General features: G+C 36.5%; 1 protein-coding gene across 1 annotated transcript in view; it reads left to right on the forward strand.

Moving 5' to 3' along the window:
• Window positions 1–26,616, forward strand: part of LOC135083168 (pikachurin-like) — a 279,979-nt gene that overhangs the window by 244,744 nt on the left and 8,619 nt on the right. The window contains exons 8-9 of the mRNA XM_063977902.1: window positions 24,680–25,116; window positions 25,900–25,977. Of these exons, the coding sequence (XP_063833972.1) occupies window positions 24,680–25,116; window positions 25,900–25,977 (515 nt within the window). The remainder of the gene's footprint in view (window positions 1–24,679; window positions 25,117–25,899; window positions 25,978–26,616) is intronic.

The following is a 26,616-nucleotide window of genomic DNA, read 5'->3' on the forward strand; positions in this document are numbered from 1 at the left end:
GAAATCAAGTTCTGAAATAACTTGAGGTGTTGTACCCGATCAAGCTTTTCATTGCAGGACAGTTAAATAGTTTTATTATTAGTTTCTTCTCTAAGTCTTAATTTGTCAGAGTAGGTAAAGGCTCCATGAGAGCAAAATTTAGCCATATAATAGTTTTTAATTTTTTTCTTGAAATATTTGACGCCTTGTAATCTCTCGTTAATATAGGTCCACACAAATAAAGAATGTTTGACTTCGACTTTAATAATTATGCTCTTACATAATTATAAATAAACTAGCTTTCCGCCCGCCGCTTCGCCCGCGTGGAATTTTTTGGTTTTTATATAACCTATTATTACACTCAGATATAATGTGGCTTTCTATTGGTGAAAGATTTTTTTAAATCAGTTCAGTAGATCCCGAGATTACCCCTTACAATTTAACAAATATACAAACACACAAACTTTACCTCTTTATAATATTAGATTATAGATAGGTAATTTGAAACCCTATTTTGTTTTATTCTTTTTTTTATTTTAAATATTTCACGATCCAAACTAATATTTACTGTAAGTAAATGCTAAATAGTAAATATTAGTTTGGATTGTGAAATATCCTACTAATATTATAAAGGCGAAAGTTTGGATGTCATGATGTCTGGATGTTTGTTACTCTTTCACGCAAAAACTACTGAACGGATTTTGTTGAAACTTTACAGTATTAGCATTATGACGATATGTGGCAAATAAATTTCAATAAATAAATAAGACGTGTCTAAAAGCGCCATCTATCGGCATTGGTTAAAATCTACATCACTGGACAAACTACGGTATGACGTTCGTAAATATTCATTCGGGGGAAACCGTGTAACGCCATCTATCAACATGGGTAAAATGAGGTAAAACATCATATCTAACGGGGGTAAAACGAGGTCCACGCGAACGAAGTCGCGGGCGGCCGCTAGTTTATAATAGGTAGCTTTCCCTCCGCAACCTTATTGGTATTCCATGTATGTGTCTTTTAACTGAGTTCTGTTAAACATTTCATGTAAAATTTGTTCAATTATAACTCTATTTACATCTGCATCTGTAAGCAAGGATTCATGTTCTCCATCCCAGATGCCGAGTAAACAGAATCGTCTTTCAGTGACGTGCAGCTGCCCCTATATTTGACCCACTGACCTAATTTTTTATTATTTATTTGTGTCAGTGTGCTCTTCTAAAGAGTGAAGACGATTGTATGTAGGTACTATTAAAATGTAATTTTAACTCATTGGTTTTGTCTCATATTTGAGGAATATATCATGAGTAGAGTCTTAGTTTAAAAGGATGTCAACGATTTAAATTTCAATAGGTAGACAAAATTCAGAATTCTTAATTATCAAAAATTTTAGCTTTCTCTAGTAACACTGGTATTATTATACTGTGACTCATCAAAGTCATCATTGTCAAAAATATTGACAAATCGAGAACTGTCACGGCCAAAAAACTGGCACGCGTCCGTCCTCCGTAAGCGCCACCGCGCGACTGATTGAGATTGTCCAAGCCGTCATGGGCGATTTTTTCCACATTTTTTAACATAGTAACTAAATAAGACGCAATATAAAAATTTCATCCGTTAAAAGCCCTCAAGTTATTTCTGAACTTTAGTTTGGTAAAAGATTCAGAATCTCAAATCGCTTATTTTAAAAATAAAACCATAATTAGAAAACGAATAGAGGTAACTTTGGGAATTTATTCTATCGAGTCAACTTCATCAAATCGTGTTTCCATCCGTTAATAGCCCTAGAAAATATCCTCAACTATGCCCAAAAAAAATCTTAGCCTTTTATTTTACTGTTTAGTACCTCAAAAATGAAAAATGAAAACCTCATTTTCGCCATTTTCTCTGTTACCCGGCCTTAAATGTGATTCAACTAAACATGGAGTGATTCAATAAAATTCATACATATACCGGAGGGAGTACGTACCTAGAGACATAACTCCAAATACTTCCCACAATCTGTCTCTTTGACTAATCGTTCCAAATCCAGATTCCACCGGTTAAAACCGCTTGGCCTGTCAAAATTACCAAAACGTACAAAAGTATAGGTAGACTTTAGACATTACTGTCTGGGCAAACATGAGGTGTCTAAGGTAGGAATATGAAAAGATGTTTTATTGATCCTTGAAGAGTTAGGGTTAGTCCCAACGGCCCCGGTGGATCTGCCCCGTCAACGGGGTGGATGGGAAAAAGTGTTTCAACGACCCCGGTAGTCATAGTCTTAGCGTTCAACGGGGTGGATGGAACACATCAAGTGTCAACCACCCCGGTATATCGTTTAACGGGGCGGATGGATCAAATCAAGTTTCAACCACCCCGGTATATCGTTTAACGGGGCGGTTGGATCAAATCAAGTTTCAACCACCCCGGTATTTCACTAAACGTGAAGGATGACACAGATCTAAAAGGTTCTACCTCGGTATTGCATACCGAAAATAACACCTGTTAATAAAATAAAAAAAATAATATGTAAAATAATCAGTTTTATTTAACACTGTTTAAAAAATCTTCAGCATAAAAGTAAGTTTAATTGTCACAAAATATTATGGTCATAAACCTATAGATTACGTTTAGAATCACAGATGCGCAATTGCATTAATCAGTCAATATTTATAACACACTAATAGTCTAATGTGATAAAAAGTAACTCTAAAATTGTTACAAAATATTATTATTTAAGAATCATAGCAACGTAGTTTTTATTTGTTTGTATTGGACTGGGTGTTTTCTACGTATAATAAGTATGTATTTACAAAAAAAAAAGTATTTAAGTATGTTTATATCCGTTGTCTAGTACCCATAGTACAAGCTTTGCTTAGTTTGGGACTAGAAGCGCAGTGTAAAATGTCTAAGGATATTTATTTATTTATTTTATTTATTTAGTTACATATCAGTTGTTGATTAACAATAAAAGTAAGTTTAACTGTCACAAAATATTATGGTCATAAACTTAAAGATTACTTTTAGAATCACAGATGCGCAATTAATAAAGACTCCTGTAAACAATTACACTGCTGAGATGCTGACAGATTTTCTACTTGTTTTGAAATCACTTCATAATAGGAGGCGTCGCTGAGCAGTGTGTTTAACAACTCTATGATATTCGGTTGATTTTTTTTATTGTTTTATTAAGCTTTTTGTGCCATGCCTCAAGCATATTAGTAGTCCGGTGTCTCTCTCCGAATACGCACCAGATTGGAATAAACTCGTCTCGTAACCACTGACTAAGCATTTGCGGAAAAGCTTGCTTTTTCCATCGTCAGGGCTTTGGGCAGCTATGTACCACCAACCGTTAAAAATTTGATTTTGTCAAGTGTGCTGTACTGCCTCATTTGCCTCAAAATCAATTTTTTAATAGTAGGTAGTCTGTAAAAAAAAGCACCGCGAAACGGGTGGTAAAGCAAACAGTGACATGTATTCTAGGCTCTGACTTGCCAAATCAACCTGATGTCATTGCACCAGCTGCAAAAGAGTCGTACATTTTAGTCCACCTAAATTGAAAACGAAATTATCTTACAGGTGTTACCTATGCATACCGAAAATGCTTGGCATGCGGTAAAAAAATATGTCCAGATTGTGCCTAATGTTTACCCTACGTCAAATTTTTTTTGTGCATGTAATGTACATGTCATTTATTTTTATTTTATTCATTATGTTCACTATATTTAGGAAGGAGTATAGCTTTTATGGCTTTGATCAAAATGTACAAGTTTTAAAGGTATTATTGAGCTCTAGTGAAATTTCAATAAAATTGAGGGTCAAAAAAGTTTTGGCCATATTTAAATAAATAATATACATTGATTTCTCACAAATTATGATAAGTACGTTTATTTGTTATACTATAATGTTCTCAAAAAATATAAAACCAATATACTTTTAAACAAAAAATGAAAATTTTTTGAGTAAACAGTATAGCGGTCCCACAGACCGCACGTCGCAGACGACGTGACAAAAAAAATCACGTCGGTTAAAGGTTAATCAGCACCTGATTAATGTAACTACGTATCTATGATTCTTAAATAATAATATTTTGTAATAATTTTAGAGTTACTTTTTATCACATTAGAGTATTAGAGTGTTATATTGACTCATTATTGCAATTGCGCATCTGTGATTCTAAACGACATCGAATCTATAGGTTTATGACCATAATATTTTGTGACAATTAAACTTACTTTTATGCTGAAGATTTTTTAAACAGTGACTGTTAAATAAAACTGATTATTATTTACACATTATTTTTTTAATTTAATAACAGGTTTTATTTTCGGTATGCAATACCGAGGTGGAACCTTTTAGATCTGTGTCATCCTTCACGTTTAGTGAAATACCGGGGTGGTTGAAACTTGATTTGATCCATCCGCCCCGTTAAACGATATACCGGGGTGGTTGACACTTGATGTGATCCATCCACCCCGTTGAACGCTAAGACTATGACTACCGGGGTCGTTGAAACACTTTTTCCCATCCACCCCGTTGACGGGGCAGATCCACCGGGGCCGTTGGGACTAACCCAAGAGTTAGAAGGGTTGGTTGGGATTAGGGTTGCTAGACGTCCAGGAAATCCAGGATTGTATCACATCCAATAATTTTACGTACAGTGGGCTGCAGTTTCTTCTACCCGTTTCCGTTTTTTCTCTCGCTCTCATCAAATGGGGACTCTTTGCGATGGAACGAGACGACTTGACCGCTAAAGGGTAAAAAGTGTAACAAACAAGAGACGGAGTTACTCGCATTTATAATATTAGCAGGGAAGTAGGTTTTATGACACTCATGCTCGTTTTCACCATCAATCCCTAATTTTAAGTGACCCCTATGGTAACGGGGTCATTTAAAAATTAGGGATTGATGGTGAAAACGGGTATCACAGGCATGGGTATACATTTGGTTGTACGAGTATAATGGTGATCTTTTTTGTCTCGAAAACCCATCGAAACCAGGCACCCTTTGTTCTAGTCTAGACAGCTACAGTCAAAGAGGTAATTAATTGTCTGACCTAATTTCTAAGCTTAAGTCGCTGGCTCTGGAATTATGTTGCTAATCGCTTTATTAGGTTAATTCCAGCTTTAAGTCTTAATTCAAAGTGGGAAGTGGAAACTTAACAAAAGGTTAATTAAACTTTTCTTGTGGCCTGTCTGAGGATTGATTCTGAGACTTCGGAGTCTAGTATTAACTTTTGCTTACCGCTGTAATTCTTCTTTTTTAGGGAATCTAAATCTATCTATCTACTATCCCTATTATTTTCTCTTGGTGTCGTGACCAACGAGTGAACGGCTGGACCGACTTCTCTAATTCTTTTTTGAGAGAGGTTTCGTAAGAAAATTTTAAAAATTTGCGTGGATTAGAAATTAAAATAAAGAATTTAAGACTTAAGTAAATTAACAGCCTTAAATCTGTTCTTAAGACAGGCCAACGTCGAAATATCGAAAATTTTTGAGGATCTAACTCGTTCACCCACAAACTACTGGACAGATTTTGATTAACTTTACAACGATTTAGATTATAGATCATAATAGCACATAGGCTAAAATTTATCGAAGTCCGCCCATGTGAGGCCATGGGCAGAGGCTAGTTTAATATAACTCGGAAACGTATTAAGCGCGCACGACAAATCCTTTCGTATATTCGGAACACGTCCTCCCTGCAGACTGCGGGGGAATCAAAACTCAATTTTATCGACATGTTAGGGTTGTGGGTAAATTATCGATTGTGTAATAATAATAATATAGTTTTGAAAATCGGCTACTTATTTATGTTAACGTTTGGTACCTACCAGGACCAACGAGCTAATAATGACTCTTGGCTTAAAAATAAAATACTTGGCTTAAAAGGTAGTTAAGAAACCAGAATTAATTACCTAGGTCCAATAATTGGAAAACTGTTATTGTATGGACGACGGACATACACAGTACACTAGAAAGAAAGAAAGAAAGCAAGAAAAAATTTTATTTGGTCCAAAACAATTAATACAATTTATACAATTTTACAGTTCAAAGTATTTGTACATGTTTGAACCAAAATGGCATCCGCTCAGCATTGTGTCCTGCTCTGAGGTAGACCCCAGAACAGGACGCTGTTATTCTGCGGAGGCCATTTTTAAAAGAGCGTCACATTGGACGCCATAAACACTGGCATTTTTATTTAAAATAATATAATATAATAGGTAATTATAAACTTAACAATTCACAAAACTTAAACAATTAGGTAGGTACATACAATTTTTAATGTGTGTGCTAGGTGTATGCGGTTTGTATATGTGTGATCAGAAAGTGCTATATGTATCAGAAAGTTATGTTTATGCAATAGAGGAAAGAGATACAGAACATCTACTCAGGCACCGGACATCTGTTCGTTTAATAAAAATTCCTTTAAATTACGTTTGAAAACAGCATTTGTGTAATCTTTGTAATTCTAATATGAATTTTGTCTGAAATCTTATAAGATTTTTTCCATGATTTGATTTCAGCAGCAGTGAGCTAAGTATAGTATAAAAATGATCGATATAAATCGAAACAGTAATCGATATTTCATCACACGTCACATCACTACGAAGTCTAAGCCGAGCCGCTCTGAGCGCTTTCTATATATCGTTGGATTGCTATACCGAGTGTGCCATTCTCGGATACTCGTAGATTCTTTGTATCGATTTGATATCCATTTCTGAAGGATCGAGAAAACTCTTGAGTTGTGACTAGCTAAACCACGTTTGAGGACTCTTTTTCTCGACTGCTAGAAAGAGGGTTTTGATTTTCAAGTACAGTTACGGGACTATTCCCACCTCTCGTTCCCACCACTGCAACTCCTGTGTAGCCAGGATCTACAGCTTGACCGCCATAAAAAACTCAACCAATGAAGGTCAAGTTTGTCCCGGGGGAAAGTTAAACTGTCATTGGACCCGCAACGAAATTAACGTCAAGTATAGTTGCTATGCATCTTTGGCAGACTAATGGATTTTAGTTTGAAAGGTTTGGAAGGGAGACAATCACGTGATACTTTTTGTTACAGACCGAATGACACGAGGTTGGTGTCGCGGGAAATAGCTTGGCAATAAATATACTTACTCTTTGATAAAAAAATGTAGACCGATCAGATTCCGTTCGTTCCAGCGAAATGACTTCCACTGCTCGTCACGTCTGACGTCATTTCAAGGATTTTTACAACGACCGGTCCTGTGCTGTCCGCATCCAGAAACTTCCCGCGACCTTCACCAGATCGTTGGTCCACCTAGTGGGGGACTGCCTACACTACGTCTTCTTCTGAACCGTTATGTACCTAGTTGTAACAGAAACAACTTATAACAAAAATGCTTTGACATTCAGTACAAACGGTGTCCCATCACTCAACCTTCAGGACGCTCGCTTTAACTTGGAAAATCCAGTATTTGTGCAACTTCACAGATTTCCACTTGTTTTACGCTAAAGAAACATTGTGAACGAGTAAACACCTATTGACGATCGGAGCCGTTAGAGCACAATACATTTTCGCGCCATTCTGTTTGTCGTGTCAAATGGAACGTGGAATCCAATCCAGACGCGGATTCAGAGGGGCTACTCCGAAAAACGTTATCCGAAGTTTCAAACATTGCCATCTCTCTCACGCAAAGCGAAATGCCAGCATGAGCGACACGGTGACAGATAGACCTGAAACCACGTAAACAGCATTTCGGAGTAGCCCCCCAGACGCGGATTCAGGCCGAAATTGCTCAACGGACCAATGCCTACGCTCGGAATGGAGTTCTAAATTTGAATTTGAAAGTTTCTAACGTTCGGAATTCGAATTGCGTTTTTGGATCGAACTGGCTGGTTAGATGAGCTTTGGTTTAGGGTTATTTTGAGGTCACTCAAAAATTTTAGACGTTGCACGTGGTCCTAAAATATTTCTTTTCATTGTCTTTAAACCTTAAAACAAAGTGTTAAATAATAATAAAATAATGGCAATATTACAGATCCTTACAAAATTGTTGATATAAAATAATTTCAAGGATTCCTACTAAAGCCTTACATATAAGAATGTAATAAACAATAATTTTCTTTAAAGAAGAACGGTCACGAGCACGACCCATACAAAAAAAACCCAGCCCCGACAGAAATGAGACATACCTCAGTTTTTTTGTCATGTCTTAATTAGTTAAATTATATATTTATTATACATATACGAAATACATATATGTATAACACCAAAATATTACCCTTTGTTTTTGTTCAGGCGTTATACAAAAACTAATACAAAATGCCTATTTATCACCAAAATTGGTAAATGTATGTACCTAAATGTCTATTACAGCTGCTATGGAATGTATCTAGGTGACCTGGAGATACAGCCGAATTATACAGGGTGGTTATACATGTGGAACGATAAGTGATCTCACTCGATTATTTCTAAACTTTACAAGATATCGAAAAACTAGTTACTGATTCTGAAAGTGCTTCACGAGCTCTTTCAAATGGTACCAATAATAGGTTACAGAGTATGGAAGCTGGTAACATTGAATTTTTGGATTTTGTAACTTTTCGTTTCCACCCTGTATAATCCAGCTGTATCTCCAGGTCACCTAGATACATTCCATAGCAGCTGTAATAGACATTTAGGTACATTATATTTACCAATTTTGGTGATAAATAGGCATTTTGTTAGGGTTTTTGTATAACGCCTGAACAAAAACAAAGGGTAATATTTTGGTGTTATACATAGATTTCAAATATAAAAAAATATATAATTTAACTAATTAAGACATGACAAAAAAACTGAGGTATGTCTCGTTTCTGTCGGGCCTGGGTCACAGATGACCGTTCTTCTTTCAAAGTCCTAAGTAGATATGTAGGTTTTTTTATGGTACTTATACATACGTCTCAAATATCGCTTGCCCCATTTCTCCTTCTCCTAAATATACTTCTACCAGCAACATTGTTTGATCACATCGTGTAATAAGCAAACATTTTCCGACAAAAGGGAAAAAATTTCCCGCCACCTGGCTATCGGTCAAACACGATCCCTCCTCATAATTTACCCATTAGGGCAAATTCCGGCTTGAGGTGTGGCATGCGGAATTTCCCCGGGAAAAAAGTGTCAGTTTTCTAGCTTTTGCGGTGTAAATACAAGACTTGTGTTGTGCTCTAAAAAGTGAGAAAAAATCTTGATTGAAATTGTTGAATAAAAACAATTATATTTTATCTGTTAGACAACCACAAATTTATTTAGTCGAGGTCCATAAAAGTGGTCTGAATTTAATACTGTGTACTTAGTTCGTTCGTTTCAGCCAAATGATGTCCACAGCTGGACAAAAACAATGATTTCCGCAACGATCGGGCTTGTGCTGCCCACATCCAAGTACTTCCCGTGACCTTCACCAGATCGTCGGTCCACCTAGTGGGAGGCTCCAAAACTTCAAAACTCCTTCTATACTTTCATTTGCCATTGGGATTTGGGACGTTATGAAGCAATGGCTTGAGCTCCTATTAAAATATACTAAAACTTCAAGATATTACTGTAATTAGGAAACCAGCCATGCCAAACTCTTACCATTACCGTTTTCCTAGTAATGAAACGTTTGAGGCGGAACCGGAACGGAATCGTCCAAGTTATAGCATAAAAGACATGAATGGAACTATGAATAGGTGCATATACCTACTCGTGTATACTCGTAGTATTAGTACCTTTGAAGTTCAAAGGTACTAATACTACAAGTTTGAAGGTAGCCAATATTATGAATGTAACAGAGGTATTAATTGTTTGTAAGAATATCGATTTTTTATGCATAACAAGGCAGGTATTTGACCACAATCGCACCTGATGTTGAGTGGGATGCAGTCTAGGATGGTATCTGAAGGTATCTGCCCTGTGCCCTGTAGCGTCTTTCCATTCTATACATAGCCAGAACGCAAGGGTGTGAAACTAATCGAGTATAGTTTGGATATGACTTTTTTTACTAAGCTCCTCCAAACTATACACGACCAGTACGCATACGCTGCGTACTGCTCGCGTATACTTTGTAGTGACTTAGGTCAATTATCTTCCTCCAAAATATACATCGCCAGTACGCATACGGACTAATCATGTATGTATTGTAATAAGTGCGTGATTACAATTTATACGCGAGTAGTTGCATGCTAGTCATTTTGACTTATTGACCTCTCTTTCTATTACATACTAGCTTTTCGCCCGCGGCTTCGCTCGCGTGGAATTTTGTCTATTACAGAAAAACAATATCGCGCGTGTATTTGCTCACCGTTTAGACCTACCCTGGACTACGACAAACATTTTAAAACCAAAATCAGCTCAATCGGCCCAGCCGTTCTCGAGTTTTAATCAGACTAACGAACATCAATTCATTTTTATTTATATTAGATAGATTAATTCATATCTGCGACATTGAATCATCTTTCGACACGTGTCATTGTTTTGATAAAGGATTTTTTGGTGTTTCTTATTCTGCCATAGAAAAGATATTTGTTTTGGGGCTGATATTTCACCAATTGTAGGTATGGAAATATGTCAAAATGATTTTGTTCTTGAGATAAAAGTTAATAAATAAAATAAATAATAAATAAATATCCTTAGACATTTTACACTGCGCTTCTAGTCCCAAACTAAGCAAAGCTTGTACTATGGGTACTAGACAACGGATATAAACATAATTAAATACTTTTTTTTGTAAATACATACTTATTATACATAGAAAACACCCAGTCCAATACAAACAAATATGTTCATGCACACAAATGTTTGTACTGTGCGGGAATCGAACCCGCTACCACTTCGAACCACTACACCAAACGGCCGACAATACAAACCTAGCATTTAAAGTCTCGCATAATATTGTATTTAATGCGCGTTGAACTTTCTTCTCTCACTCTCTCTCATATTAATTAAATTGTTATTTAATTTGAAATCTACCTAATCAATTTAATTTCAAAAACCACTTACAATAGTGTTAAAAATCTAGATTTATTATAGATTCAGTAAAATAATAATATTTTATGCAATAATATCAAATAAATGTAATTTTAAATATAATTCCATATTTTACTGAATTTTACTAAATCAATATCAACTAAACACACTCTAGTCAAGTGTAAGTGGTGTAGTAGAAACTAATCGAGTATAGTTTGGAGATGACTTTTTTTACTAAGCTCCTCCAAACTATACACGATCAGTACGCAAAATTCGTGTATAGTTTGGAGTCACAGATTTACAAACAGGCACTCCGAAATATACACGAGCAGTTTCCTATGGGTGCGTTCTGGCCATGTATAGAACGGAAAGACGCTGCCCTGTAAGTGCCTTTAATTAATTACAGTGTTATACAAATTTTAATATAATATACAGTCATGAGTCTTTATTCTTTTCTTTTTCTTCATTCATTTTCTTATTTCTTACTACAGATCTTAAATATTACACAGTTAAGTAACTGAGAATAATTTTGTTAAGCATAACAAGGTAAAAATTATCAGAATAAACACTTTTAATCAAAACATTGCAGTAACAAAGCAGTAGTAAAATAAATCTGTATCACTGCTATGAGCACTAAAGGCCTTCCAATAAGCACTAAAGTAAAAAAGTGCACGATCCTAACTCTATTTTATTTTTCCCTAGGTTGATGGGGATATGATTAGGTAAAAGATTTCATTCAGCCACTATTAGACATCATAAAGGTAGCAGGAAGGCGCTGAACGCAGGCCGCTACCAACCAGGCAGCATGGAAAACATTGGGGGAGGCCTATGTTCAGCAGTGGACGTCCTATGGCTGAGAGACTACTAGTTATCTCCATAAGGTCGTCGGTCCATCGATCTAAGTAGTGACCACTAGAGAACCGTTTACTCCACCTTTCAAGTTCCAACAAGTATTTTCACCGGTTCACAATGCCATAACACGGTAAAGCCTGGCTTTATATCTCGATGTGTTTCCGCCTCCGCCGGAAATGGGTCGTGAGTGGTGCCCTCTAGTGGACTAATTCGGCAGATTTACTTTGAGTGCCTCTTTACAGCGCCTCGGTCGGTGCGGTTGCTTTTTATGGCTTTCGGTAGTTTTTCTGGGAAAGTAAGCAATACCTACTTGTCTTGGGAGAATTCACTCAGGGTCCGAAAAGTCGTAAAAAGGATCATCAGTCGATTGTTGATAAGAGAAAATTTCATTTAGTATCCACCATTTTGGTCCCTCGAGCCGGATCAAGCACGTTGATAATAAGTTATGGTTTCAGTTTAGACTAAAAAGGTATCATATTAACTACGATTTTTTTTTTGTAAAACTGCTAACATAAAATATGTTTTACAATGGAAATATAACATTTTATAAAGTGTAAATCAGATGTGTCCATTTCAAAATTTTAAGGTCGTTTAGTAGGTACTTGGTTTTCACAAGAAATAGATATCAAAGGACAATGTTCGTTCTCCATACATTGTTCGCCTAAGAACCAACAATTTTGACATATTACTACCCGAAAGCGAAATAATACGATTCTGTGTGTAAGAACAATGATTCCTGATGGACACTTGCCATAAAATTAATGATTAAGAATATTAAATCACAGCGATTTTATAATATGTCGTTTATGACAACATGGCGTCTAATGTATTGTGTGAATGTATGAACACCGATTCGCGAAAAATGTTTTGTATTGTCGTCACGCCGAGTCGCAGCCAAATAGTATAAAATAATAGAACAAGTTTTAGAAATACAACTCGGCATTCCACTTTTATAATATGCCCACATATTGCACGTAAATAAACAACATGAATCGTAGGTTGTTTCCACCCTTGTCATCTGACACATGAAATAAACTCCTATTGTATTATAGATATCGAAGCCGAATCGTATATAATAATAGAATGGGTTTTGGAGATCACTCGGGGTTCCACTTTTATAAAATACCTACATATTGCATAAAAATAACACGAATCATGAGTTTTCTTTTCACCATTTACATCTGACACGAGATAACATACTCCTATCTCCATGACTACCGTCGTAGTCTATGCCAAAGACTACAATATTTTAAGCAAGAAGTTTCAAACCTTAGCGGCTACGGTAACCCCTGGGCCACATACATCATGATAACATTCGGTCGACACCGGAACGAAGTCTTGCGATTATGCAAAAAAGCATATTCTAGTGCGGCTATATCACGTTCAACCGGGGTTTTAATTCGACTAATGTCCTGACTAAAGACTGGAAGAAAATACGCCGCATTGTATGAGCACTTCGTGTTCGTTAAAGCGGCTTCAGATCTAGAGCCCACATAGTTTTCTTTCCAATAATATCCGCAAGTAGCGCTGCATGATCTTTACAACAAAAACGGCAATAATAATAATAATAAAGCCTTATAAAGGACCGGGCCACTTTTGACCCGTGAGCTCCAAAGCGTACAAACATAATAATAATAATGATAGTTATTAAGGTGCCAAAATTATAAAATATGATTACTTTGGCACGGTATTATACACGTTCGAAGATTTGTCATTTTCATTCATTTCATCATCATCATCATCATTTCAGGCACAGGACGTCCACTACTGAACATAGGCCTCCCCCAATGACTTCCACATCGCACGGTTGGTAGCGGCCTGCATCCAGCGCCTTCCCGCTACCTTTATCAGGTCGTCGGTCCACCTTGTGGTGGGTTGATATTGCAGAATATGACTTTTGATAGGTTCATCATAGAATTCGGCGGGGATATCCTCACGGAGGAAGTTCGTAAAAGGGCGGAACAAGATCTTATAATAATGCAAGGCCGAAGCTGTAACGCGCGTGCTCCTACGTGTAATCCGGCTAGTATGCAATAAATAGTAATGTCTGGTAAATAGTGGTAATACGTATCGTTCGTTCGTTCGTTTCAGCCGAAAAGACGTCCACTGCTGGACAAAGGCCTCCCCCAAGGATTTCCACGAAGACCGATCCTGCACCGCTCGCATACAGGCACCTCCCGCGACCTTCACCAGATCGTCGGTCCACCTAGTGGGAGGCCTGCCCACGCTACGTCTTTCGGCTCGTGGTCGCCACTCAAGAACTTTCCTGCCCCAGCGGCCATCAGCTCTACGAGCTATGTGCCTCGCCCCGTCTATGTCTATATGCGCTACGATTACAGGGTATCATTTTTCATAGTCGCAAGACTTCACTCCGCTGCTGTCAAATCAATGTCGCATAATGTTATCGCAATGTGTGTGGCCCTTGGCCAAATCACAGAAGCCTATGCGAAGAAAGAGCACTTGAATGACAATGAAAGGGTTACCATTTTATAAGATCTCCTCACTATTGAGGGTAACAAAGTAACATTAATAATCTAGCCATTAATTACATTTATTACCTACCTATACGAGAAAGTAAAGCAACATGCGGTTTTATTTTAATTTGTAAAATATTTGTAACAGTTTGTTCCAAGTTTAGTTTTACAACAGTATTGCTGTTTCAGCTGTCACTGTGAAGCTTTGGGAAAATAAATAAATAGAAAAAATATTAACATAAATATTTATTTAAGTTTTTATGTTCATTATCATAATATGCCAATTTAAGTTACACTGTGTGAGAGTCTTTGACACTAAACAAACTCTTCAGCTTAATAATACCTACCTACAGGGGGTTTTTATAGTTACTCTTGCTGATGAAACAAGAAGGGTTGATTCTACTACTGAAATACAACTACTTTTCTTACAGGACCAATATCAAATTCTCAAAAAAATTCACATCCTCGTGATGGTGATAATTTCTATGGAGAGGTTTTTTTTATATTCGGTCTCTTGGGATAAGTTATTCCATTTGAGCAGTAGAATTAATCCTTTTTATTTGATCACATATAAAAATAACACAAGTGTTTAGGAAAACTTCTTCTTTGGTATGGTATCACTACGGAGTTATAATGTCGGCAACTCTGTATCACTGACTTGTAACTTTCAAACAGTATGAATAATAAGGGCACCACATTGGTTTTCTTTCTGAAAAAAGGCTTTCACTTTTAGTACTAACCCTTTAGCACTATTTCATTGAAATAAAAATACAATAAACGCACAGAAGACTGAAATTGAGTCAACTGACGTGACATTTATAATTTGTTGACATTATGACAGTTTGACAAGACTAGGGATTGAAAAAGTTTTAATTGAAAAAGTAAAATGACAATTTATTAAACGATTCACAAGGATATAATCGATTAAAAATATTTATAAAATGTTCTGATACTTGCCTGTAGCGATTATCCAATCCTGGTTTCTACTGAAAAACTACCTCGTGGCAAGATTTTAATAAAATAATAAAATCTTTATCTTCTCTTTCACAATCTATAAAAGTTCATTTGGTCTATTATTATACATGTGCTATGAATGAGGGTTTTCGCGATTGAAAAATCCGCGAGATGGCAATACGTAGACGCGAGGTCCAAATGCTGCATGATTGGTGGATATCTGTCAATGTCATGTCAAAAATAACCAATCATGCAGCATTTGGACCTCACGTCTACGTATTGCCATCTGGCGGATTTTTCAATCGCGAAAACCCTCATTGGCATAGATTATGAGAGACTGGCAACTATACTAGGTTGATATATGTTTCTCACACTTCAACTGGCATTGGATTCAACATCGGATTCTGACACTTTTACAGTTATGATACCATGAATATCAGTTTATGGTCCGAATTATTTTTATTTTATTTACGACCTTCGACCAGTTGGACACTTTAGATAGCTTCTTGTAATAGTGTCAATATCTTTTTAGCTTTTAACGCAAATCTAGTCTTCAAAGCAGTTTAATCGATTTATTTTATTTTCAAAATCGATATTTTATTGTCTATGATGGCCGCAGGAACATCACTATACATGGACTCCCAGCAATAAAGTACGGTAATGCCTCGTACAGATTTTATCGGCAAAAATTATGGAACTTGATAGGTTTTAGACCATGCCACGCACCAAAACGTCCGGAAGTTGTAATAGTATTATAGAATAAACGTTAAAAGACTTATTTATTTAATTTTTCAATGCTTAAGTGTCCATTAGAATGAAAGGGTGCTTAATGTATTAAAAAAAATAGAAAATAATTATGATGGGTTAATGTTTTTGGGCGGTTTTTAGGCGGTTTCTGACAATGTCCTTTCGAACAGATTAAGTATTTTCGTCTCACAAACATTTATTTGAAAACTTCTAACAAAGATGGATAGCTGCGGATCAAATTGCCAAACAAATCCGCAAAGTTTGAGATTGAGCAAACTTAAATCCATAAATAAGGGTCCAACAAAATTAACTGTATCGTGGAACCAGAATCAATATTAGTGAACCTCCCGATTTATTATACCAATGCTTCAAGGCAGAGATGTTATGGATATGAAGTTTCGGTTATGTATAGGGTTACGGATATTAGAAAAATATGATACCAGTTTCGGTTACGTTGCGGATAGTAAATAATTTCAGATTATCCGAAAGTTTTGGATAATTTCGGTTACGGATATTAGAATTTTGAAAAGGTAAAATTCAAATAGCAAGATGCTGCGCGACCCACATAGCCACTTCATGTACTAACTATGACGATACCTATGATAAAGGTAAAACAGGCGGGTAGGTATATGAGAATGGTGCCAAGGGATGCCAGACATACACCTAACAAATATTAAAAATAAAGATTTAGAATCCGTCTTTACCCGAAACTTTTGAATCGGTTTCGGTTACGGTTATTTTTTTATTTCGGATATCCGATAGTTTCGGTTACGGTTACGGATATCCATAACATCCCTGCTTCAAGGACGTTTCAGAATTCCACCCACGTACCAGTACGCTGAACTTATGAAGCAATAAACTTCTGATGCTGAAGTAGTATTGCTTACTATTACAGTATAAATAGTCGGATATATTTGAGGTTCTGTGTGATGCATTATGCATTACGAATTGTGTGTTTTTGGGATGAAAAGTTACCTAATAATTATTGAAAATTCAATATTTTCAGATAAAATACGTTCGTTGGTTAGTTCATTAGTTTCAGATAAATGACGTCCATGGCTGGACAAAAACCTCCCCCAAAGATTTCTATAACGATCGGCCCTGCGCTGCCCGCATCCAGGTTCTTCCAGCGACCTTCACCAGATCGTCGGTCCACCTAGTGGAGCGCGCACGATATCAATAGTAATTCAAAATTAGGGCTTGTTCCCACGATAATCCAGTTTTGCAGGATCCTGCAACTGAATTCCCAAAACTGGACTGTCACGTCAACACACATATTTTATTACGTGTGTTTGATTCAGTTCAAATTCGAACAGATCTTTTTTGCGGGACACACTACAAAAGGGTCCCGTTTGAATCAAAATACAATCCACTGCAATTCTTTTTTATTTATTTAATAAATTAACAAGTTTATGAATACTACATTCTTATTTAATAATTGTTTCTACGTCTAATATCTCCGAAAGTTACAGGAGCGAAATGGCAAATGTCGTTAGAAAGTAATCAGCATATAACGAGCACCTATGTATGAGACGTGTATGAAACGCGTATGAAATGGCTCGATTGCCCCGCGCCTCCGACCTAATAAAAACGGGGAAACAAATGAGCCCCATTTATGGGCAATGTCAACAAGGAACATGGTGTTCAATCGTGAAAGAATTACTTTTTGGCATTGACCCAATTTTGTGTGAAACAGACAAGTCACAATTTTATGAAAAGTTGAAGAAGTTTTCGAACTCAAGGTTTCCTGGATTTGCCAAATTAGGGACTTTTTTATGCAAAACAAGGTTGGTATCACACCTGATGCTAAGTGAGATGCAGTCTAGGAAGGTACTTATCTGCCCTGCAAATGCATGCATGCATGCATATATTATTATTCACTCTCATCTTGAAGAGGCCCGGTCCAGTGTAATAATACTGGAATTGATGTTCGCATTTTTCATCAATAACCTTATACTTCATTGTGTTTTTATACTCACTTATGGGAGTATGTCAAGGTTAATGTAATAAATTTCTGTCAAAAAAGGACGCCAACCTATCAGTTGGGTAAATAAAACCCTCATGGCGCAGTCGAGTAAAAACCGTTACTTTATTAATAAAAAATATTAATAAAAAAAAATTAAGTTGAAAAGTGTTTGTTAACCTTACGTAGTTTCAACTTAATATACCCATTTCACAATAAATCATAGAAACAAGAAAATTGGCAGATTAAAAGGTCTCTCAACAGTTGTCCAGATTGCCCCAACTCGGGTCCTCGGGTATAAATCTTATCCCACACGTTTCAAGCATGTTACCAAGTTTTTGAAACCCTGACGTCGGTATATTTATGTCCCCTAGTGTGTTGGGGATCGAATTCAAATTGAATGTGTCGACGATTTATAGTGTTAGCGAATTTTGAAGGACAGATTGGAAAATTAACGCGTATTCACAAACATTACTATGAGGTTTCACAGTGCGCGTGGACGCACAGGGTGACACAAAAACCAATTACAGAGCTCTATTCAACGCTGTGCGTTCGATTTGCTGCTTCACTTTAGCAAGCATCGCTTGTGAATACTGGTGTAAGTGCTAGTGCTTTATTACATTTTTAAAACATAATTTGATTGCTGAACTGGTGACGATCTGGTGAAGGTCCATTGAAAAAAATGTTTGGTTACTGCTTACACAACAAAAGTGACCACCGAACACTTTGGTTATGAGGAACAAAAGATTGTGTAAATCAAACAAATCATTCTGTAGTGAGCTAGACTTGGTTTGGTTATAGTTAACACTTAGTTCGCCAGTCACTCTTTTGTGTAAGCTGTAACCAAACATCTTTTTCAGAGTCGCGGGAAGCACCTGAATGCGGGCAGCGCAGAACCGGTCATTGTGGAAATCCTTGGGGGAGGCCTTTGTCCAGCAGTGGACGTCATTTGGCTGAAACGAACGAATAATTTAATTGCAATTTGTGGCATATAAAACTGCAGTTTTGCAACTGAAATTTTGTGAAGCAACACGGTTGTCGCTTTATTATTGTTTTTATTTTCAACCGACTTCAAAAAAAAGGAGGAGGTTCTCAATTCGACCCGTATGTTTTTTTTTTCTATGTTTGTTACGCGATAACTCCGCCAATTATGAACCGATTTGAACAAATATTTTTTCGGCGTATAGGTAATACCTCAAGGGTGGTCCCATTTAAATTTAATAATAGAAAAAGCAACCCCCAAGGGTGGAAAATTGGGGATGAACTTTTTTATACGCAATATCTCCGCCGATTATAAATCAATTTGAACGATTATTTTTTTGTTGAATAGGTATTATCAGAAGGGTGGTTTCATGCGAATTTGAAGAAAATATTTCACCTCCAAGGGTGGAAAATTGGGGATGAACTTTTTTATACGCAATATTTTTAATGTTTAGGTAGTTTTTTTTTGTGTTCACGCATTTGAAGTCGGTTTTATTTTTTCATAAAGTTAATTATATTATTCTTCGTAAGTTTTTAAAAACAATATTTACACATAAGAAAAGATAATAAATTTTGTTTACACTTGAGGGTCCTTAAATTAATTAGGATGATTAATAAACCCAGTTATTTTAATTAGTGAGCCTAACCCCATGTTAACTAAATTAACGGCCCGGACTGACCTAAATAAATTAGAAGCTTTAGAACATTTTAGACCTAGTTTATTTATTATATCGGGCTACTATTACAGTTTTCATTGGAATAACTGATTTATCTACAACCTACATGATAAAGGTTGAAATGTGTTTACAAATTATTTAGTCGATGTCAGAGCCACAAAAGCAAAAGGTCACTGATTGACTGACTCACTCATCACGAAATTTCAGAAACTATGTAGGTAAGTATGTGCTAGGAGTCTCAAACTTTGTATGGGGGTTCCTTTTAGAACGCAGGTGCTCACTTAGAACGCATTTTACGAAACTTCACCCCTATGGGGGTAAAACGGGATTCACACGTACGAAGTCACGGGCGGCCGCTAGTATTGTATAAAAAAAAACTCATTATTAAAAACCTATAAAACTCATTTTATTTCGAAAATAGGCTTTTAGAAAGCACTTTTACAGCATGCCTATGACGGCACGTTAAGCTTAACATTGCAATATCTTAAGTAGGTTATACAACAAAATTGAAAATTCTGATGTGCCTGTCGACTGTATACTGAAGCAGTGTCATATAGTTCGTGACAACACAGAATACATAATAGTAGGTTGTGTTGTAAACTTTTTGAACACTTTGGGTGTCATGGACTATTTGACGCTGACTGTACCTACTCACATAGATAGGCAAGAAAAAACAACAAGCTTATACAGGGTGTGTATCTTTGCGATATTGACACAGAAAGCTAAACTTCGCGGTATCTTATTAGGTAATCTTAATAAGTCCAATTTTCAACCGACTTCAAAAAAGGAGGAGGTTCTCAATTCGACCCGTATGTTTTTTTTTTTTTTTCTATGTTTGTTACGCGATAACTCCGCCAATTATAAACCGATTTGAACAAATCTTTTTTCGGCGTATAGGTAATACCTCAAGGGTGGTCCCATTTAAATTTAATAATAGAAAAAACAACCCCCAAGGGTGGAAAATTGGGGATGAACTTTTTTATACGCAATATCTCCGACGATTATAAATCAATTTGAAAGATTATTTTTTTGTTGAATAGGTATTATCAAAAGGGTGATTTCATGCGAATTTGAAGAAAATATTTCACCCCCAAGGGTGGAAAATTGGGGATGAACTTTTTTATACGCAATATTTTTAATTTTTAGTTTTTTTTTTGTGTTCACGCATTTGAAGTCGGTTTTATTTTTTTAAAAAGTTAATTATGAATTAAAAATGTTTTGTCTGATGTTCTATCGACTGTACAATACTGCTAATTACTACAAAACAGATCAAGTAAAGACCTTGGGATATTCTTTATTACAGAGAAACAGCCCTTATTCCTCTCAGAATAAGTGTCCTATTTGAAGTTCAACTGATACACGTGTTACGCCGTCGAGTGTACTTCAACTTTTATTATCGCAGACATTGATAAGGAAGAAATAGGAAAACTTTTGGACAGATAAATCATGTCAGCACGGTCGTCAGGCAGCTGACTACATAATAATTAAAACGTGCCTATTACAACTACAAAAGATGCTTTTTGTGTCTTCATCAGTAACATTGGATTAAGAAAGCAAAAAAAATCATTTTCCATTGACTAAAGTCTCGAAAGCCAAAGGCCGCTGCCAACCGGTCATTGTGGGAGTCATTGGGAGAGGCCTATGTTCAGCAGTTGACGTCCTATGGCTGAAATGACGATAATGATGAAAATTTCGAAAACTATACGGTACTCTGGACGGTATCCAGGAATAATATAATTATGTCAGTAACCATGAAAGTATAAAACAATATAAGGTATCCAGGAACTTTTCGCGACCTTCACCAGATCGTCGGTCCACCGAGTTGGACAGCCGTAGCACAACATAGATACTAATACATTTTTAAATGTACATAATTAGTTTTTCTCTATTCTACGAGTATGTATATCTTTCTGTTGTAAATTTCCTCCGAATCGTTTGTTTTGGATCCTTTTTTTTTCGGTTCGTTCTAAAACCGCTCGACAAGGCTACTTAAGGGTAAAATATTCAGCGCCTCCCATAATCCAGTGGGTACGTGTTTGTTCCATGTGAGGTCCACGACGATTTGTCTTGTCACCCGCAGGAGTTGAACTTTGCCAGTAGCTGAGTTATGCTGAAATACAGGCTGTGAACTGTTTTTCAAAATCAAATCAAATCATTTTTTTTTTATTTTTAGCAGTATTTTGGCACTTATGAACGTCAAGGATAAATAATAAAGATAGCCCTTAAGGGGCACTTTACATGTCTCCTTGTCTTTGGGCCCTACTAACGCTTCGTTACCATTTGATCAAAATGTATGTCAATATGCCTTTTAAAATAATTTCCAAATTATTTACTTTAAATTATTGAAAGTTGGATACCTATTTTTTTTGCCCCAAAAACAACTGGAAGATGTAAACTTCTTAAGCTTTCATGTTTGTGTTTACTACAATAGTCCAGCGGTGGGGTTCAAACCAGCATTCCTAGGATCTACAATATAAGGTTTCGTTATGTGATGTCTATCCAAACTACACAATGGATTCGCGAGCATATTCAATTGAATAAAGGATCTCAAACTAAGTCTGCTAATTAATAAAATTATTGAAAGTTTTAAAATTTACATGGAACAAGATCCAGAAGATTCCTTAGATTATTAATAGCTTTAATTTACCACCCTGTATACTGTGTACTACACACCATTTGTACACGTATCCTCAACCGACAGCAACTTAAAAGATTAAGTATTACGGTGATAAATGGTATTTCTTACACTTCTGCACTTTCTTTTCAGTTCAGGAAACTTTTGGTGTGTGTTACTGGGACCACAGTTGGAGTTATATTCAGTAAATTATCTATTGAGAATCAAATTATTTTATAGTACTGTGTAACTTGAAACCCCTAAATAATAAAGCCTTAAATAATAAATTTCAGCATTTTATAAAAATAAAATAATTCGTATAATTTTTTATGTCAATGGTGATGGCAAGCCAAGAACTTCCTCGTTGTGGACAAAAAGTACTAAAACTATTTTAAATCAGTCAAAAGTTTGGCGCTTCTTAATTTACCTTTTTTTTATAATTTTCTCTTTCTGTACCTATTTCCCGACGCTGAAGCCACCATCTTCTTCATTTATGAGATGAAATAATTTTCAAAATAATAGTATAAGATCTAAGTTAGCATTGGGCTAGTAGTTAATAATTAGCAGATTTTAAGACTTGAATAAAGACATAAGTGGTTTTGCTTGAAGAAAAATTTCGCTTCCGTTCTTGTGATATTTTTTTATTACATTACATCTTGTTTGAAGTATGTTAGTGACAATTTTGGCTGAAAACTTTCCTATTTTAAATCCCGTTGACTATAATAAGTTATATTTTGTTACCAACCAATTATTTTATAAACCTTCTATATTGTATTTACACTGTGGTGTCTCGCTGGAACGGTTTAAAGATAAATTATCTAGATTTTCTGCGGGTGTTGAAACTAACGTAATCCTTTGAAGATGAATTAAAAGTACTTTCTAACATTCTTCGCGGTACTTAATCTTAGTTAGGTTTCTTGCAATCGTGGTTAATTTATAGTACTTAGTTGTTTTAGTTTATTTCTTTTAAGCGATATTAATGAAACAATTTTATGGTTCCTAATTTGATGAAAACAAAATGACGTATCCATGGATGAATAGTAAAACAAGGTTACTTTACCAGATTTAGATAAAATTATAGATTTTAAACACGCGATGAAGTTTTTCTTTAACAGACCGAAACCTACGCAAGAGAAGCCGCGGGAAAAAGTTAGTACTATGGTAGATTATTACACTCAATACTCAATTCTTTATCGCATTTCACACACACTACTAAGATATCATAGCAGTCGTTCAAATCAAATCACTTATCAGATGAGATCACTGGGAATACCTACTAAATTGGTACAAATTCACAGCACACTCAGATTGATTTTAATTGGAGACACTTAACTAATAACATTTGGAAATCCCATACATACATACGGGTTTTCTTAGTACATAGTTTAGTATGGACCATAGACTACTTAAATCCATTCTGAAGCATCGTTTCAGAAAACAGCCTAAATTGTCAACCAAAAAGGATTTAGGCAATGAATTATAAAAACAAACAGCGTATTATTCAAACACCTACTCGTATCAGCTCAATGTACAGCAACAACATAATCATTTTTTGAAATATCGTACCTAACACAACTGCGTAAGAACCAACCTTGTTGTACCGACTGTACCCTGTTTTACACACGCCCTGTATAATCAAATCCCGCGTTCTCTTCGTGAATACGTAATGACGTGTCACACCCGCGATGTTCACGGATTTTGTACAGTGTTCAGAATATTAGAATTTTATACAAAATAGCGCTTAATACAAGGGTATATGATGCCAGAGCTTGATATGCTGCGGTCTGTACATGTTCTTTTCAGGAGCTTTGTGTATCGTTTCGGATAGTACAGTCAGCATCAAATACTTCGTGATATCCAAAGTAGCCAAAAAGTTCGCAACACGTTTTTGTTACGATTGGAATAAGGATGTTTTGTCAACTTTTTGGTCACCTGGGGTTGCCTCTGGTGAAACCTTTGGGTGACTTGGTTTTAGTCCCTAGGGCAGGGTACTCACCTGCCATGTAGCACGTAACGTAGCATGTAACGTGTACGTACATTGTGGTACAACCTTCAAGTGAGTACGGCTCGTCCACGGTCATCGCGTATCTAGCTGCGAGCTCCTGGATCCTACTGCGAGCCGCCTTTGTGCTTGCAGTGATACCGCCACTCGGCGGGTCGCTGCGATCTCCCTGCGAACCACGCGCGAGCAGCTCCCAGCGGGCTCGTGCCTATGTACTCACTTGATACAGTATCAGTTACATTACATGCTACACGGCTAGATTAGTACCCTGCTTAGCGTTTCTCAGTGCAACTCCGAAAAAGATGCACTACTTAAGGGGTGTTCAGGAAACTATCTGAGAGATTTTAATCTTTCTGGCAAGGAATTAACAATGCTCCAAAATATCGACGAATCATTATTGCGACTGCGTTTTTCAAGGATTCTGAAACCTACTGAAATTCTTGTTAATTTGTAATCACTAGGAACTGCAAACCTTTTATTGACTTTAAAACATTTTTTTTCCAGGTGAATGCGCCCCCACCCTCGCTCCATGGCGACCTAGCGAGATCACCACCAGCCAAACAATCCCCCACCACCACCCAAATGACGTCAACACGCACGCCATCTATGACATAAACGACATCGTCCATTTTGAGGACAACGACCTCGTGATGCGCGACTCGAACAAATACCACGACCAAAACAAAATGGAGAACACGGTTCAGTTCAAAATACACAACACTTTTGATGATATCCCAAAAATAAGACTTGGAGAGGATAGGGGTGATGGGAGAGAGGGTAATGAAGTGGATAATGAACTGAAAGGTGATGAGATGAAGGTGATGAAGATGGATAGAGATGATAAGTGTGAGTGCCAGCATGGCGGCGGCTGTGTGGGGAAGGTTTGCCTATGCCCACTAGGGTATGCGGGGAAGAAGTGTGAGATCACTTTGGATTTGAAGGTGAGAAAACCTTTATTAGATGAAATTAATTTAATCATAGATTTTTTTACTGAAGAATCATTTAGGATCTAAGATTATTCAAGTCGACAAAGCAGAGTCCATTAACTATGAGTATAATCTGTGGTTAAAATTGAGGGCTATCGTTTTTATACTTAACAGTTGGCTTCCCTGGCGATTGACAGGACCTTACTCTACAGTGGCGCCATCTTGATGAGTGCAAATGCGATAGTCCTCCTACCACTTTCGCACTCACCAGTTGGTGCCACTGTCTTCGCTACTAGCAAGTGACAGGACCTTACTCTACAGTGGCGCAAACTGGTGAGCGCTAAAACGATAGCCCTCATTATGATTTACAATGGCCAATTTTGATGTTTCAAATTCAAATCACATTTTTTTAATCAATGAAGTCCTGGCTGTATGGAATACGCCATTGCTATCTAACTTTGTATAAAAAATGAACTTTAAAAAATTAATCTTTTCCAAAGAGGTTGAATCCTGTTTTGATTAATTTTTCTTTACAAATTTTTACTTTCCATAATCCGTAGTCAAATCACAACAGCGAAAATTCTTCGTCGTAGAAAAAAGAGCTTTTAAACTGCAAACTTATTGACTTGTCAAAGTTTTATAAACTTAACAGAGTATAATATCCAAAAGTTCCTTTGCCATACAATAGTTTAAGCTTTTATAAAGTTACCAAGCTTTTCAACAAGTTTTAAGATCGGCGAATAGGTTCAAAGTTAGAATTTTTATTCTTTGCCTAATATAAATTATTTTTATTTCCAGGTTCCAAGATTCAACGGCTCATCATACCTACGGCTTCCTGGCTTAGGAAATTCAGCTCAGTCTTGGCTGGATATACAGGTAAATACACAAAAAAAAACTAAAATAATTTTAACTAACAGATCTAGCCCATATAAAATATGACTCAGTCAGTGCCTGGGGTATGAGAGCGACCCGGGAAGGGTGACATATGACGTGACAAAGCATACAGGCACAGTATACATATATGTACCTATATGAGCTTAAAGTATCTACTGTGATACAAGTCTGAAGAAAATCTGAAGTCTCGCTGACGTTTGCAGTCACAAAAACATCCTCCCTTGGCCTTACCTCAGGCACTGACTCATCTAAACGCTAAACCTGTAGTTGTTTGAAATGATGGTAGATTAAACCATCAAGGTTAAAAATGAACGTGCTTGAGTGTATAGGGCACAGGTAAATGGAACAGTCCAAAGCAGCTTCACTTCAAAATTGCGACGAAAACGGGATTATTCCCACCTCTCTTTCCCGCCACTGCAACTCCTGTGTAGCCAGGATCTATAGCTAGACCGCCAATAAAAACCCAACCACTGAAGGTCAAGTTTATCCCCGGGGGAAAGTTAAACTGTCATTGGACCCGCAACGAAATAATTAGAAGAACATAGGAGGAGTTCGAAGGTTCGACTTCCCTCCAGTGCAAAGCGGTTGAAAATTGTAATGAAAGGGATAATCGTCTTTCAT

This window comes from Ostrinia nubilalis, chromosome 23, assembly GCF_963855985.1.
Source record: "Ostrinia nubilalis chromosome 23, ilOstNubi1.1, whole genome shotgun sequence".
NCBI lineage: Eukaryota > Metazoa > Arthropoda > Insecta > Lepidoptera > Crambidae > Ostrinia > Ostrinia nubilalis.